The sequence below is a fragment of the Poromitra crassiceps genome (genome assembly GCF_964638095.1).
Source record: "Poromitra crassiceps genome assembly, chromosome: 2".
NCBI lineage: Eukaryota > Metazoa > Chordata > Actinopteri > Beryciformes > Melamphaidae > Poromitra > Poromitra crassiceps.
The window spans coordinates 87707494-87723152 of NC_139624.1; the positions used below are offsets into that span (position 1 = coordinate 87707494).

Genomic DNA, 15659 nt, shown 5'->3' on the forward strand with positions numbered 1-15659 from the left:
GAGAGAGAGAGAGAGAGGGAGAGAGGGAGAGAGAGAGAGAGAGAGGGAGAGAGAGAGAGAGAGAGGGAGAGAGAGAGAGAGGGAGGCGGGGAGGAATCAGTGTTGTTAATGGCATGGGAACGACGCAATTTCCTTAATTAGGTCATGCAATCACTCAAACGTGTACTGTCATGTGCACACCCCCGCTAAATATTTCGTACACCACAGATCCAGGGTTTGACTGAAAGTGGCTTGGATTGGGCGGGTCTGAGCTCACAGATGAAAAGAGCAGTCCCACCAGGATTTTTGTGTGTGATTACTGCGGCCAAGAATGCTTGATTTTTGCAGTGACTTTTCTCAAAAATTGCGATACAATTTGCAAGGTTTTATGTGCTCTTTTTGCGGTAAAATTGCAAACAACAAAGCAAAAAAAGAGGGAAAGATAAAAGAAAAATTATTTTTTCTCTCTCACCTCGATTCTTGTCGTTTTTTATTTGTTATGCATGGTCTATAATGGCAATAATTTTTGTTGGCAGGTGAGGTTTGTTCATCTTCCATCTGAAAGCAAGCTGCGATGACGTAAGTTACCATGACATGAAATGCAACAATTGATCCAAATGACAAGCAATCTGTTGATTTGGCCATTTTATTAATTTTGCAAAACTTCAAGCTTTTGAAAATAATGCAGAGATTTCTTGAATTTGCGTTAATTATAGCCATCGCAAAATCGCAATTTCCAGGAGGGACTGAAGGAGGAACAAATAGATTAGTCTCGAGCTGTCCTCCTGACTGAAGTCATCTCTGGAGATAAAGAAGATACAACAAACAGAGGAAGCAACTGCAGGAAGTGGCTAATTCCCCGGGGGGACAGAAATAGTCACCATAAATATAGATTTTCTACACAATTATGACTGAATACTAAACAAATGTTTCAGTCTATAAGACATTTACTGTGTGTGTGTGTGTGTGTGTGTGTGTGTGTGTGTGTCTCTTACCCATCCAGACCTCTCCGAAGCAGCCCTGGCCCAGTTTGAGCTCCAGTCGCAGGGACTCTCTGGGTATTTCCCAGGCGTCCTTAGCGAGACCCTGCGTCTGGGGCTTGACCGTGGGGCAAACCGTGGTCAGCTTGTGGCAAAGCCCGTCAGCGTGCTCTAAGATACAGAGGGAGAGAGAGAGAGAGAGACATCAAAACACCCAGCAGTGAGTGTCACGCTCACTCTCTTGAGTCCCTGTATGAGCAGACCAGCATTCAGCATTTCTAAAGCCATTGCGTTTCATGCATCATTTCACTCCATTTGATATGGATGGATTTAGACGCCGTTAGGATAACAGTGTTGAAATATGAATGAGAAGCAGTGGTTTTTAACACACCAAACCCTCTCCAGAGTTAGGATAACAGTGTTGTTCTTAAAAGTAGCAGTTTCTCCATCAATTATTATGAAAATGGGAACACTCTGGCAGGTAGCACAGTCAAACTCCACATGGAGGCACCGGTTGGCAGCGTGTATGGGTAATTTTCAGGGTAATTCCTAGAAGTGTGATTAAAGAGTATTATGATGAATAATGAGTGTGTGTGTGTGTGTGTGTGTGTGTGTGAGAGAGAGAGAGAGAGAGAGGAGGGGGGGGGGGGGGGGGGGGGCAGAGCAAAAGGCTCTGCATAAGACATACCCGTATAGTGTTTGACCAGCTTCTGTAACGTATCAAACTGCGCTCGTGTCGTGATGTAGTATCCTCCGCTGTCCAGCTTGCGGATCTTGTAGTGTTTCACATTGTCTCCTTTGGTGTTGTCCCAGTCTCGTATGGAGAGGGAGAAAGCACCTAAGGAAGACAAGCGCAATGGTATGGTCTTCTTCCATCTGAGCCACAATGTCAATGGGCCATTCCATTAATATTGGGATATCCCAGTTGAGTGACGTCACACCCGAGTTCTGTGCGTTCCATGTAAACAGTCGGGAAACCAGCCATTGTTAGCAATAGCATTAGCATATCCTGTTAGCATAACCATTGTTAGCAATAACAGTTGATAAACAACACAACATGCCCACAGATAGAAGTTAGATAGTACTGTGTTGTGTGAATGATTTAATGAGACACAAATAAGACAGAAGTGCTAATAAACAGTATTTACTACAACTTTCACTACTATTAAAGCGCAGACCTGCCATCTTGGATTTTGAGGTGGGGGCTGGTGAGGCTCCCCCGAGATCGACGGAGGAAATCTGAGGGCAGGTGACGTCACAGGGGGGGTTCCTGACCTTTGAACCACTCTGAACTCCACAGTTCCCAGTACAAAAGGAATGCCCCAATACAATACATGGGCCAAGATAATTAGTACACGATGTGGCGATCGTTACCTTTAGTAGTTTCACTTTCTCGCACCAGGAAGGTTCCTCGATGGTTTCCTGGATTCAACAGCAACCTCTCTGCATCTTTGCGTCCCATTTTACCAAAGTACCACCTGTACAAAAGACAGGTCAGCAAAAACTAAGCCTGTCAAACTCAGAATGACTTGGAAGTTCATTGGTGAATGCTGGAAATCAGAAGCACAGAACTAAGTATGCCTGTTTGGAACATCAAAATTACATGGCCTATTTTGGCTGATGTCAGTACTGGAGCGTGGACTGAAATGCAGCCCACGTGAGGGAGACCAGATCATGCTACTATCGTTAGTGTCCTGCGGCCGTGGCTGTGGATGGGATCATGAGGTTATGAGAATGGGCGTGGCTGTGGAATGAATAATGAGGTTATGAGAATGGGCGTGGCTGTAGATGAGATAATGAGGTTATGAGAATGGGCGTGGCTGTGGATGGGAAAATGAGGTTATGAGAATGGGTGTGGCTGTGGATGGGAAAATGAGGTTATGTCCAAGTAGGGAAGAAGCTGTGAGACTGCGCCGACAAAAGGCATCTAAAAAAGTTCGGCTGGGTGCGTCGGTACAAAAGTACTTACAATAGAGGTCAAAGAGAATACCCGCACACCAGATGTAACAGGGCTAAAAAAGCCACAGAGGAGGTCCAGAGGCTGAGATCAAGCAAAAAAAGACTTACGGTACTTTATTTTACATAGTGCAGGACAAAACAGTGCAACAAAAGAAAAAGTGGATTTAAAAGGCAGCAAACGTTTCAGTCAAAGGACTATCATCAGTGCTACTAAACATACAGGTCTGACAAGGACAGGTTAAATAGACAGGCAGGTACATCATGTTGCTCAGGTGCCATCAATCAATCAGCTAAGCTTAGCTGATTGACCAGCGTGTGCGGGTATTCTCTTTGACCTCTAAAATGAGGTTATGAGAATGGGTGTGGCTGTGGATGGGATAATGAGGTTATGAAAATGGGTGTGGCGGTGGATGGGATAATGAGGTTATGAGAATGGGCCTGGCTGTGGATGGGATAATGAGGTTATGAGAATGGGGGACACATGGTTGTGGATGGGATAATGAGGTTATGAGAATGGGGGACACATGGTTGTGGATGGGATAATGAGGTTATGAGAATGGGCGTGCGTGGCTATGGATGGGATAACGAGGTTATGAGTTTAGGGGACACATGGGTGTGGATGGGATAATGAGGTTATGAGAATGGGGGACACATGGTTGTGGATGGGATAATGAGGTTATGAGAATGGGGGACACATGGTTGTGGATGGGATAATGAGGTTATGAGAATGGGCCTGGCTGTGGATGGGATAATGAGGTTATGAGAATGGGCGTGCGTGGCTATGGATGGGATAACGAGGTTATGAGTTTAGGGGACACATGGGTGTGGATGGGATAATGAGGTTATGAGAATGGGGGACACATGGTTGTGGATGGGATAACGAGGTTATGAGTTTAGGGGACACATGGGTGTGGATGGGATAATGAGGTTATGATAATGGGGGACACATGGTTGTGGATGGGATAATGAGGTTATGATAATGGGGGACACATGGTTGTGGATGGGATAATGAGGTTATGAGAATGGGGGACACATGGTTGTGGATGGGATAATGAGGTTATGAGAATGGGGGACACATGGGTGTGGATGGGATAATGAGGTTATGAGAATGGGGGACCAGGCCTTACTCTTCAGCCTGGATGGAGTCAGCAGGGGCCACATAGTTGCTGGGGATGTAGCCTTGCTTCCCTGTGTTGATGGAGCGGGCCTCCCACCAGTCTCCCTCTCTGCAGGGAGACAATGATAGAAGACCAGATGAGAAGGATGAATTCATTTAACAGTCAACCAAAGCCTGTGACTCACTTAAGAGTTTGGCTTTGCACCAATGCATTTAAATCATGTAAAGCAGTGGTTCTCAACATGGGGTCCGCAGACCACCAGGGGTCCTTGAGGGGGTTCCAGCGGGTCCCCAGCAAATTGATGAATTGTTAAACACAAAGTTAACACAATTAGAGAATGTAGAAGAATGATTATTTTGATCATAGTTTCACTAGTAGTTATCTCTCTGCCTACAACACAGATAGTCATGAGATTCTGGACAAAAACATATCTGACAATAAAAAATATGATCAGATTTAGGTCAAAGAGACAATATCTCATCAAATGGGGGTTCGGAGTAGCCTGGGTAAATCCAGCCTCCTATGTACTACTGCAGGCATAGTCTGTGATGTCACGTTGAAGGCTGGGTTTACCCAGGCTAGGTTCGAGGCCCTATTGTGGACTAAAGTAGGGGTCTATGATATGAAAAAGGTTGATAATCATTGGTTTAAGGATCTAGGGATTGATTCCAGGGATGGACATTTTATTTGTCCAATAGGCCATGGCTAATAACGTACACCGTATCCTCATTTTAACCAGCATGGGGGCTTCTGGAAATGGTTAGGAGGTAGCAGCCATATCTTTAAAGATGAGCTGAACCCAAAAATGACTTTTTTAATATATTCACATATGTTCACATACCTGGGTATTCAGTGCACCTATTTAATAATGTATGCAAAAGAATTCACAAAAATAAAATTTGTTTAGTTTTTCACACTTTCACATCAAAAGTTAATTTTTCAGGATTTCATTCATAACTGTAATCTACAGTATGGTGACGTAACAAAGTACTATCAAATTTCTACCCCATTTCAACCAATCATATCACAACATGGCAGCTGTCATTCAATCTTCATTTCGAGGAGAAAATTCTGCAGGCAAGATGGCTGCCTACTGCCTGTAACCTGGCAGAATTTCTAGTCCATAAACTAACTAATAACTTGGCCAATAAGTATGTAGCATATTTTATATTACAAAATAAAGCAAATGGTAATGTCTTCATTTGATGTAGAATGCATAGGACATGTAACTGGTTTGTTAAACTCGCATTCCAGGAATATTGTATTTACCAAGCCGGCAGGCAGCACTCTTGCCTCGGCATGTCCGCACCGGTCCACACGGAAGCAGCCATCTGCCTGGTTCTCCCGGAGCCCACTCGCGTAGCGCCAGAACACGCTCGATTTGGGGGCGGAACACGCCAGGATTGGCCAACGCCAACTCCAGTGCCCAGAACTGTCAAATCAAATCATCGACACGCTATGGCCCGCCTCTCAATCCTGATACGTCACCGACCCTCGTGCTACTTGGGTTCATGTGGTCTTTAAGTTCCATCCCTGATTCCCTTTGAACTCAATTGTTCCGTCTCAGTTTCAAAAGATTTGTAAATTGCATTTAAAATGCAAGGGAGGAATGAATTGCATTGTGGCAATGAGATTGAGCAAGACTAATGTAGTTTACATTACAAAGCTAGAACCTCAGGCGCCATCTCTGCTGGAGCATTTAGATCACTGCGCTACTCGCAAAGGAAACAGGCCTTCAACTCTAAATCATGATACAGAGACGCTTACGTATTGTTGATGATCTGGAAGCGGTCTCCTTTTTTGAACGAAAGATCATCCGACGTTCTGGCTTCATAGTCATACAAGGCAACAAAGAAGGTAACACCACCTGAAAACACCAAAGCACATGCACAAATAAATAAATAAATACCCAGTGACCTTGTGAAAGTGAGTACTATCAACACATAACTGCATCAACACAAGTGACAATGATGTAGGTGCAGGACACTGAAATTATATCCTGTAAAAAGGCCTACCAGTCATCAGCAGGTTTGTTTGTGTGGCAGCTGAAAGGCTGCTTAGAATAAATCTGTTAGCCAGGTCTGAGAGCTCCTATTGATTTTCTTTGTCTTGTAATTCTATTATGGATGGAAATATGATGGTAGCTCGGCTGCACAGTGACAGTGACAGTCAGACACGAAGCAGGTCTGAAGCACTGGCTGCAGTGGACGTTAAAGGGAAAGCCAGTGGTATATCACACCAGTTGCTAATTGGAATATTGCCCTTGGTTGACTTAATGGAGATCTCATCAAGCCAGCTTAATTATTTAACAAGGTATTGGCATGAAGGAATGCTTTCATCAGCTCAAAAGAATCATAACAAGACCTGAGTTATGGAGTCGGTCAGCTCGTTGTTCTGTCCCCGGTTCAATATACTGATTCTGCTTACTGGGCAGGTGCAGCTGGCAAATGAGGCACAGCTCACAGAAGAGATCACATTCATATACCCACCACTGGGAACAATGCTGTCTGCAATAAGCCCATTCATTCTTGCAGAAAGCAAATAGCTTGCCAGCACCACCCTTCACCCCCCACTCTGAGAGCAGATCATCCAACAGGGAGGAGGATTACAAGAGAAATCCCACCTAAACAGGAGGGTTCAATCTCATCTCTCTGCCCTTAGGATGGTTCTAAGCTGCTCAGACACATTAAGTGATCACCACCGCTGATAACAGGACCTGCTGTAAAGCTAACGGGGAGAAGCTAGTTTGAAAAATGACCGTGGCATTAGCTACAGCACAATACTGACATGTCAGATGAGCATACTGACCTAATTAAGCTCAAGTATCAAGTTTGGCCTAGCATATTAATTATATGTATTATATTATATAGGATATTAAGAGGACAAAGCTTTACTCAATGTACTTAGGTATAGGAGTGATTTTATACTATTACCGGTACTAGATATTACTACTTTGGAAATATTGCACTTTTTACTCCACTACATTTACCTGACGGCTGTAGTTACTAGTTACTTTGCAGAATAAAGCTTGACCTGCAAAACATACAATAACCTTGTAAAATATGTTGAAGTTTAAACTATCCAACAGTATGGAGTTGGTACACATTACAATACTTCTTACAGGTTAATGCATCAATAATTTAACACAATGAAAAAAATTAAGTATTTTTTCAATTATAATATCGCTGCCATTACTTAAAGGAGGACTTACCCCCTAGATGTGTATCAGAACAGTGATTTGAAAATACCTATGGAAAAAAACAAGAAATGACATATGCTCTTGTCTATACTAAACTCTTTGGCTGTGTTCAAGTCAAGATTTTTTTTCGGAAATCGACGCCATTACAGTTTGCCTACTGCCTCAAAAATAATTTATTTGAGAGGGGCAATATCTTTATAAACATCAACAACTAGCCAACGCTGGTGGGTTGTATGGAAACAGCGTTGCTCAAAATGGTTGAAAGTTATATCAATTTGGTAATTCAGTGGCGAACTAGAAATTTAATTATTTTTCTCCATGTATTTGTATGTAGCGTGTATCTATCGCTAAAACAGCATAACGCGAGGCTCGTTACCGCAGCACACCGCACAATAGGACAAACCCCCCGCTCTGGGGTAACACAATGCGAGATTTCTCCACGTAATTCCCTCGTCTAACTAGAGATAAACCGCGCAATGAAATCCGTTTTTTATTTGCGTTTTGGGGCTTTTCGTGATTCTTGTTAAAAGTTACAGCACCTCTGATTTTTCGTCTCAGGGCGCAGGAGGCAGCGCAGGGCAGAGCTCTTCTCCTCAGTCAGCCTATTCAGTCTGTCCAAACTCAATACCGATATAATCTCAGTAGGAGGGATGCAGGGAAATATATGATAGTAGCCGATGTGTTTAGAGAAGCTTTGTCACGTTGTCACATCGTAGTATAGCGTTATATTTTACATGTGCGCTAAACTGCGACGAGATTTGTTTGCGAAAATGTCAGACTGTTCCCATGCAAATCCCCCCGAGGAGCACACACACACAGACAGAGAGTGTGCTGCTCCAGTCCCCAGTCGCCAGTCGCTCTGCTCTGCTGACTTCATTTCCTGAAAAGTTGGCGTTGCTTGTACACAGTGACGATATTATAGTAGCCGATGTGTTTAGACCAGCTTTGTCACGTTGTCACGTCGTAGTATAGCGTTATATTTTACATGTGCGCTAAACTGCGACGAGATTTGTTTGAGGAAATGTCAGACTGTTCCCATGCAAAAGCCCCCGCCTCTCATGACTGAGAGGCTCAGAGCACTGTGCTGCGTACTGCTGCTGCTGCGCGCGCCCCCGCGGGTGCATGAGAGCAGACTCTCTCCTGGCCGGGAGAAAGTGCTTCCAAGTCGGACTGATAATATAAACATCATCATTCGAGCTTATCCAGGTAAGATATTAATAAAGTAATGACACATTCAGCGGGAAACTAACTATAATTAAGACATGTGCCAACTTTGACGACGTTTGGTTCAGTATTTTAAGAGCAAACAGATTTTTTTTTACTTCAGTTAGAGCCCTCTGGAGCCTGATACTAAGTGAGGTTTTTCCATCTTGCCTAGTTGTATAGGCTTTGGAGATGCACCAGATGCACGCGCTAAACCCACCATGACGTCAGGATGTACCAAATATCCCATTCATTTGAGGGCACAAAAAAAAGCAGTGTTCCACCCTTAGAGGGCGCTTATGCCAGGTATGCTGCTGAAAAATGATACAAATGGTAAAATGGCAACAGTTTGGTGTCAAATGTGGAAATTCTGACCAGAATTCTTCACACATCACCCCCAAAGTCATATATATTGGTTAAAAGCTGAAAAAAAGTGTTTTGGAGGTAAGTTCTCCTTTAAGTAAAGGATTTGAGTATTTTTCCATCATTGCACACTGACATAGCCTGGTAAAAACCATTCTGATCACATGACCTCACATTCTGTTTGGCTCTATGTATCATGTCTGGACTACTATGTCTGGACTTCCAGCCACTCACATCGATTTCAGTGGGTGGAGTGGGAGTACTCGCCTTGACAGACAACTCCTTCAACCAATCAGCATTGGATCCAGTCAAATCCAATCCAAATCCAGTCGGAGGAACAGTGAAAATGTCTTTTCCGCCGAGAAACTCTGCTAGTACATCTCTTGTTCTTGTTTAATTGTTGCTATTGAGTCTATTTCTGCAATAACTGCAATTATGGCTGTGTTTACTCTACTAACGTTAATGTTACCGCTCGTTGCTTTGGGAGATGCCATTACTGTTTTGCCATCGGCTTCCCTGATTGGCTGGTTACAATGTAATTTCAGGAAATCGATGTGGGCAGCTGGAAGTCCAGACTGATGATCCGTAGAGTGAAACAGAATGTGAGGTTGTGTGATCAGGATGTTTTTCCTCCTTGTTGTCACTCTATTCACCTTATGTAGAAGAGACAGTCTGGCTTGAGACTGAGAGACTAACAGGAAGTGTGAATCCAATCAGAACTGATTGTATTCACTGTTGCTGTGGCAGCCTGCCAGTGAGTCACTAGCTTTGACCAGAGACAATATGGCTCGTTTGAGATGAGCAAATTCTGCGCAGATTCGACCAGCGCCTTGCTTGCCCCATTGCATGATGGTTAGAAAGTTGTCCGACTTGCTCCGCCTGCCCGACTGCGTGAGCCACGGGACTCTCGTGAGAGCGAGGCGGGCGCAGATTTGGAGCGAGGCGCCACAGTTGCTCCCCACCAACTGCGCCCGACTGCGGATGACAGAGGATGACGAGAAACGCATCAAGCTGAGCGCCCATTGGTTCAACACAGGTGCATCACAAACCCACAGTGAAGTGTAGAAACTTCCATTTTATATCTATTCCAAGCTGTCACTCCATATTTTACATAAATACCACCTGTAATGCCTACATAAAAATAAAAATAAGGAATCTGAAGGGCTGTGTCATTTGAGCAGTGAGTGTGGGTGGCGCTAATGCATGTTTTAATTTGTTTACAAACCGTTAAACAAAACTGTAGAAGAAGAAAAGCAGCAGCGAGTGTGCTGCGGGGGTGTTCGACTTGTTGACGCCTCGCCTGACTGTGCTCGCCTGCTCTCGTCTGCTTTCCAGGCGAGGCGGCAGTCAACTCAAACGAGCCTAATCTCTGGTTTGACCAGGTAAAACAGGAAGTCGTAACACAAACGGGTCAAGTGGGCGGGGCTACATAAGGTGAATTGTCATGCGATTTGAACAATTTTTGTTTTTTATAGAAAGGGGTTAAAGGATGGCTTTACTGGTAATCAACCCACTTTGTATCATTATAATCTCGGTAATGTAAGCACATGGGCAGTGTTTACCTTCTCTCTCTCTCTCCATGCGATTCTCCGTGGATGTGGGCATACTTAAAAAATTAAAATAAACAATAACAGCCGCCCTCAGAGCTGATTCTGCCTCTCCAGCAGAACTTCCGCAGCTCCATTGTGACACGTTGTGACGCGTTGTGACCCGTTGTGACGTAAAACACGTCACAACGGGTCGCTTTGGCAGAGGAGGAAATGGGAGAACTCCATGAGGAAAGCAGAGTGAGAGGGTAAACACTGTGCATGTGCTTATATTACCAAGATTATTAACGATACAAAGTGGGTTGATTATCAGTAAAGCCATCATTTAATCACCCAATTTCAGGAATGTACGATTAAAAAAAGAATTTGCTCTATCTTTACATAGCCTAACTTCTTTAAAACGGCGTTGATATAGATGTCGAGTGTTTGTTGTATCTGATTTCATGTTTGGGTTGATTATAAATTATGTATGCTAGATATTTTTAACGTTGACCTTTGTTTTTATGGGCCTACCCTTTTTCTATGTATTTTTCCCCCCTGGGCTATTGATTTGTTAATTATTAATTATGTTTGGATGCACCTGGGAGGTGCTGATTGTTTAACCACACCCACCAACATAGAGCCTAGCAGCCTATGGATGTACGGTAATGTTATATACAGTATATGGGTGTGTGTTACTGTTTCATCCTCCAAATTTTTTTCCAGATTTCCAATGTAGGATCGAAACGTTGTCTGTTCATTGAATTATGTGTGTGTGCAGGCTCCACCTTCTTTTCCTCAGGGTTTTTTTACGATGCTAACTGCAACGCACGCTGCTTACCTGAGACGACGCCAGAGAATGAGTTGGGTACAGATGCAGAATAGGAGGACGACGCTCCTCCAAAGGGGGTCATGACGGAGGAGCCGCCAAAGGGGGTGAGGGTGTGGTTGAAGCTCGCGGCCACGGCCACGGTCCCGGCCACGGCACCGGACGAGGGAGACTGGTTCTGTTGGAGCTGGGTGGGATCCGGCCCGTAGTGGCCTACGTGAGGAGTGGCGGCCGCTGTGGCGGGGTCTGAAGCCGGGGAGTTCTCCGGCCGATACTTCATCGTAGGGCCTTTGTCCTCTTTACTCTTAATGCAGCCCATAGTCTCGCCTGGAGAGAGAGACAAACTCATCAGTTTAATGCTGGGAGAATGGAGAGTCTATACAAACACAGAAGCTGGGAGAATGGAGAGTCTATACAAACACAGCATGCAACTCATCTCCTGCCAAGGTAATACGTAAAGAAAAGTGAAGGTCCAAGAGAGGCCGCTGAAACCTGCCGCACAAAATTAAAATGGAATAACCTGATATTGTTGTGTGAATCATTTTGTTGTTGTCTTAAAGGGATGGAGACTATAATCCATGAGGTAACTGGGACATAAGGGCAATTGCTAAAGCCGATTTAAATCACTCACGTCTCAAACATGGCTATGTATTTTCAATTGTGCATGCATATTTGTAAAATGGATGGATAATTGGATAATTGGATGGATAATTATGATTTGTTTGTTCTGACCTGTAATATCTCATTGCATTCCAGAAAGAGAATTCCTACTGCCCCCTCGATCCTATCCCTTCCTCTGTCCTCCAAACCATCTCACCTAACATATCTCCCTTCCTCACTACCTTCATTAACTCCTCTCTGTCCTCTGGTCTTGTTCCGCCTGCTCTAAAGACTGCAAGAGTCAAGCCTCTGCTTAAGAAACCCTCCCTTGACCCTACTGCTATTCAGAACTACAGACCTGTCTCTCTTCTCTCATTCCTTTCCAAAACCCTCGAACGAGCAGCGTCCGAACAACTTTCTCTCTATCTCTCCCAAAATGACCTCCTGGACCCTCTGCAGTCCGGTTTCAAGGCTTCTCACTCCACTGAGACAGCTCTTCTTGCTGTCACATAGGCCCTTCACACTGCTAAGGCCTCATCCCTCTCCTCTGTCCTTGTCCTCCTTGACCTGTCTGCTGCCTTCGATACAGTCAACCACCAAATCCTTCTCTCCACTCTGTCTGACCTCGGCATTTCAGGTTCTGCACTCTCCTGGTTTGCTTCCTACCTCTCGAACCGCTCATATCAGGTCTCATGGAGAGGGTCCCTCTCCAGATCCTGTCCTCTTACCACCGGTGTCCCCCAGGGCTCAGTCCTGGGCCCCTTACTTTTCCTTCTCTATATCAGATCTCTTGCCTATGTGATCTCTTCTCATGGCTTTTCTTATCACTGCTACGCTGATGACACCCAGCTTTTCCTTTCCTTCCCCCCCTCCGACACTCAAATCGAGGCTTGCATCTCTGCATGCCTCAAAGACATTGGCGACTGGATGTCTGCCCACCACCTCAAGCTCAACCTTGGTAAGACAGAGCTACTCATCCTCCCAGGGAAAGACTGCCCTCTCGCAGATCTCTCCATCTCCATTGACAACACCACTGTACTTCCCTCCCAAACAGCCTTGTCAAAGATCCTTGACAACCAGCTGTCTAGCTCAGCCAACATAGCTACGACAGCACGCTCCTGTAGGTTCTCTCTCTACAAAATCCGCAAAATCCGTCCCTTTCTCACAAGAGAAGCGACTCAACTCCTGGTCCAGTCTCTTGTCATCTCCCGCCTGGACTACTGCAACGTGCTCCTGGCCGGCCTACCTGCCACCGACATCCGACCGCTTCAGCTCATTCAGAACGCTGCAGCCCGTCTGGTATTCAACCAACCCAAATTCTCTCACGTCACTCCCCTCTTCCAGGACCTCCACTGGCTTCCCATCTCGGCCCGCATCAAATTCAAGACACTGGTACTGGCCTACAGGGCTGTACACCAGTCAGCTCCCCTGTACCTGCAATCTATGGTCAGGTTCCAAACCTCTCAGCGCTCCCTTCACTCCTCCACCAGTGCAGGTCGCCTCGCCCCTCCTTCGCTACGGGGGCTCAAAAGTCGCTCATCCCGATCTCAACTCTTCTCGTCCCTGGCACCTCAATGGTGGAACGAGCTTCCACCTTCGGTCAGGACAGCTGAATCACTGCCGATCTTTCGGAAAAGACTAAAAACACACATTTTCAGGCTCCATCTGGGCCCTTCTTGATCTAACTTCGTTCTCTCTCTTTCTAAAAAAAAAAAAAAAAAAAAAAAAAACTAACCCAAACTTGTACCACTAACCTAAACTTGTACCACTGTTCCTTCAGAAGTTGTAGTTATCATAGACTGTGCTCCATAGTAGATTGCTCTATTGCTGACAAAAATGTGTTATTGTAAGTCGCTTTGGATAAAAGTGTCTGCCAAATGACGTAATGTAATGTAAGAGCATGCAATGTTTACAAACATTATGAATAAACAAATAAAAAAAGCCATTCTGAAGCAATGCTGCCTCGACATAGAGAGAATTACAAAATGCTGCCATAAAGAAACTATGTTTCCAGTATCAAGCTCCATTTCTGCCTTGTCGTGTCTCAAGCCCAACAGCTGTAACACACAGACCACAATCTAGATGATCTTCTAAGCAGTGTGTCCTTTTGGGGCCTTCTAGCTGACCATGCCAGAAGCATTAAAAGTCAGTGTCTCCAACCATACACATGGTTGTCATTCCTCCCTCTAACGTGATTGGCCCGTGTAACCTTGAGGCATTCCTTTGTGAAGCGAAGGCCTAGAAAACATGGAGACAATCAGACACGCTGGTGCAGAAGTCATGGAGATCAGAATTGTTTTAGAACGGCTGCACAAAGGCTTTGACTTGGTTAACTGGTGCTGACACATTACAGGACAGTAAAACAATGCAGGATTGACATACTGTACTGTACTGTGCAGGCCGCAATGAAATAGGAATGGATTTCAGGGCAGACAAGATGTACGGTATGAGAATAGACAACACATAAACATAGAAGTATACTGCAGCACTGGCTAGTTGGTGACTAGTTGGTGACAGTTACATAAAGACAAGTATACTGCAGCACTGGCTAGTTGGTGACAGTTACATAAACACAGAAGTATACTGCAGCACTGGCTAGTTGGTGACTACTTGTTGACAGTTACATAAAGACAGAAGTATACTGCAGCACTGGCTAGTTGGTGACAGTAGTGAGTGAAATATATTGCAGCACTGGCTAGTTGGTGACAGTTACATAAAGACAAGTATACTGCAGCACTGGCTAGTTGGTGACTAGTTGGTGACAGTTACATAAAGACAGAGGTATACTGCAGCACTGGCTAGTTGGTGACTAGTTGGTGACAGTTACATAAAGACAGAAGTATACTGCAGCACTGGCTAGTTGGTGACTAGTTGGTGACAGTTACATAAAGACAGAAGTATACTGCAGCACTGGCTAGTTGGTGACTAGTTGGTGACAGTTACATAAAGACAGAAGTATACTGCAGCACTGGCTAGTTGGTGACAGTAGTGAGTGAAATATATTGCAGCACTGGCTAGTTGGTGACAGTTACATAAAGACAGAAGTATACTGCAGCACTGGCTAGTTGGTGACTAGTTGGTGACAGTTACATAAAGACAGAAGTATACTGCAGCACTGGCTAGTTGGTGACTAGTTGGTGACAGTTACATAAAGACAAGTATACTGCAGCACTGGCTAGTTGGTGACTAGTTGGTGACAGTTACATAAAGACAGAAGTATACTGCAGCACTGGCTAGTTGGTGACTAGTTGGTGACAGTTACATAAAGACAGAAGTATACTGCAGCACTGGCTAGTTGGTGACAGTAGTGAGTGAAATATATTGCAGCACTGGCTAGTTGGTGACAGTTACATAAAGACAAGTATACTGCAGCACTGGCTAGTTGGTGACTAGTTGTTGACAGTTACATAAATACAGAAGTATACTGCAGCACTGGCTAGTTGGTGACTAGTTGGTGACAGTTACATAAAGACAGAAGTATACTGCAGCACTGGCTAGTTGGTGACAGTAGTGAGTGAAATATATTGCAGCACTGGCTAGTTGGTGACAGTTACATAAAGACAAGTATACTGCAGCACTGGCTAGTTGGTGACTAGTTGTTGACAGTTACATAAAGACAGAAGTATACTGCAGCACTGGCTAGTTGGTGACTAGTTGGTGACAGTTACATAAAGACAAGTATACTGCAGCACTGGCTAGTTGGTGACTAGTTGTTGACAGTTACATAAAGACAGAAGTATACTGCAGCACTGGCTAGTTGGTGACAGTAGTGAAGTATACTGCTGCAGTGGCTAGTTGGTGACTAGTTGGTGACAGTAGTGAAGTATACTCAGTGTTTCCCACAGGATTTTGGAGTATTTGTGGTGGGGGACCGCAGACCCCCTAGGGGGGTGCGGGGACATG

The 15659-nt window shown here is 44.7% G+C and overlaps 1 protein-coding gene across 1 annotated transcript in view; it reads right to left on the minus strand.

The window, feature by feature from the left end:
- The window catches only part of LOC310772420 (tyrosine-protein kinase Yes), a 63029-nt gene that overhangs the window by 13202 nt on the left and 34168 nt on the right, over positions 1–15659 (minus strand). Inside the window, exons 2-7 of the mRNA XM_083632224.1 lie at positions 11169–11483; positions 5804–5903; positions 4046–4144; positions 2334–2437; positions 1648–1797; positions 975–1130 (exon numbers count right to left, since the gene is read on the minus strand). Of these exons, the coding sequence (XP_083488350.1) occupies positions 975–1130; positions 1648–1797; positions 2334–2437; positions 4046–4144; positions 5804–5903; positions 11169–11475 (916 nt within the window). The 5' untranslated portion in view covers positions 11476–11483. The remainder of the gene's footprint in view (positions 1–974; positions 1131–1647; positions 1798–2333; positions 2438–4045; positions 4145–5803; positions 5904–11168; positions 11484–15659) is intronic.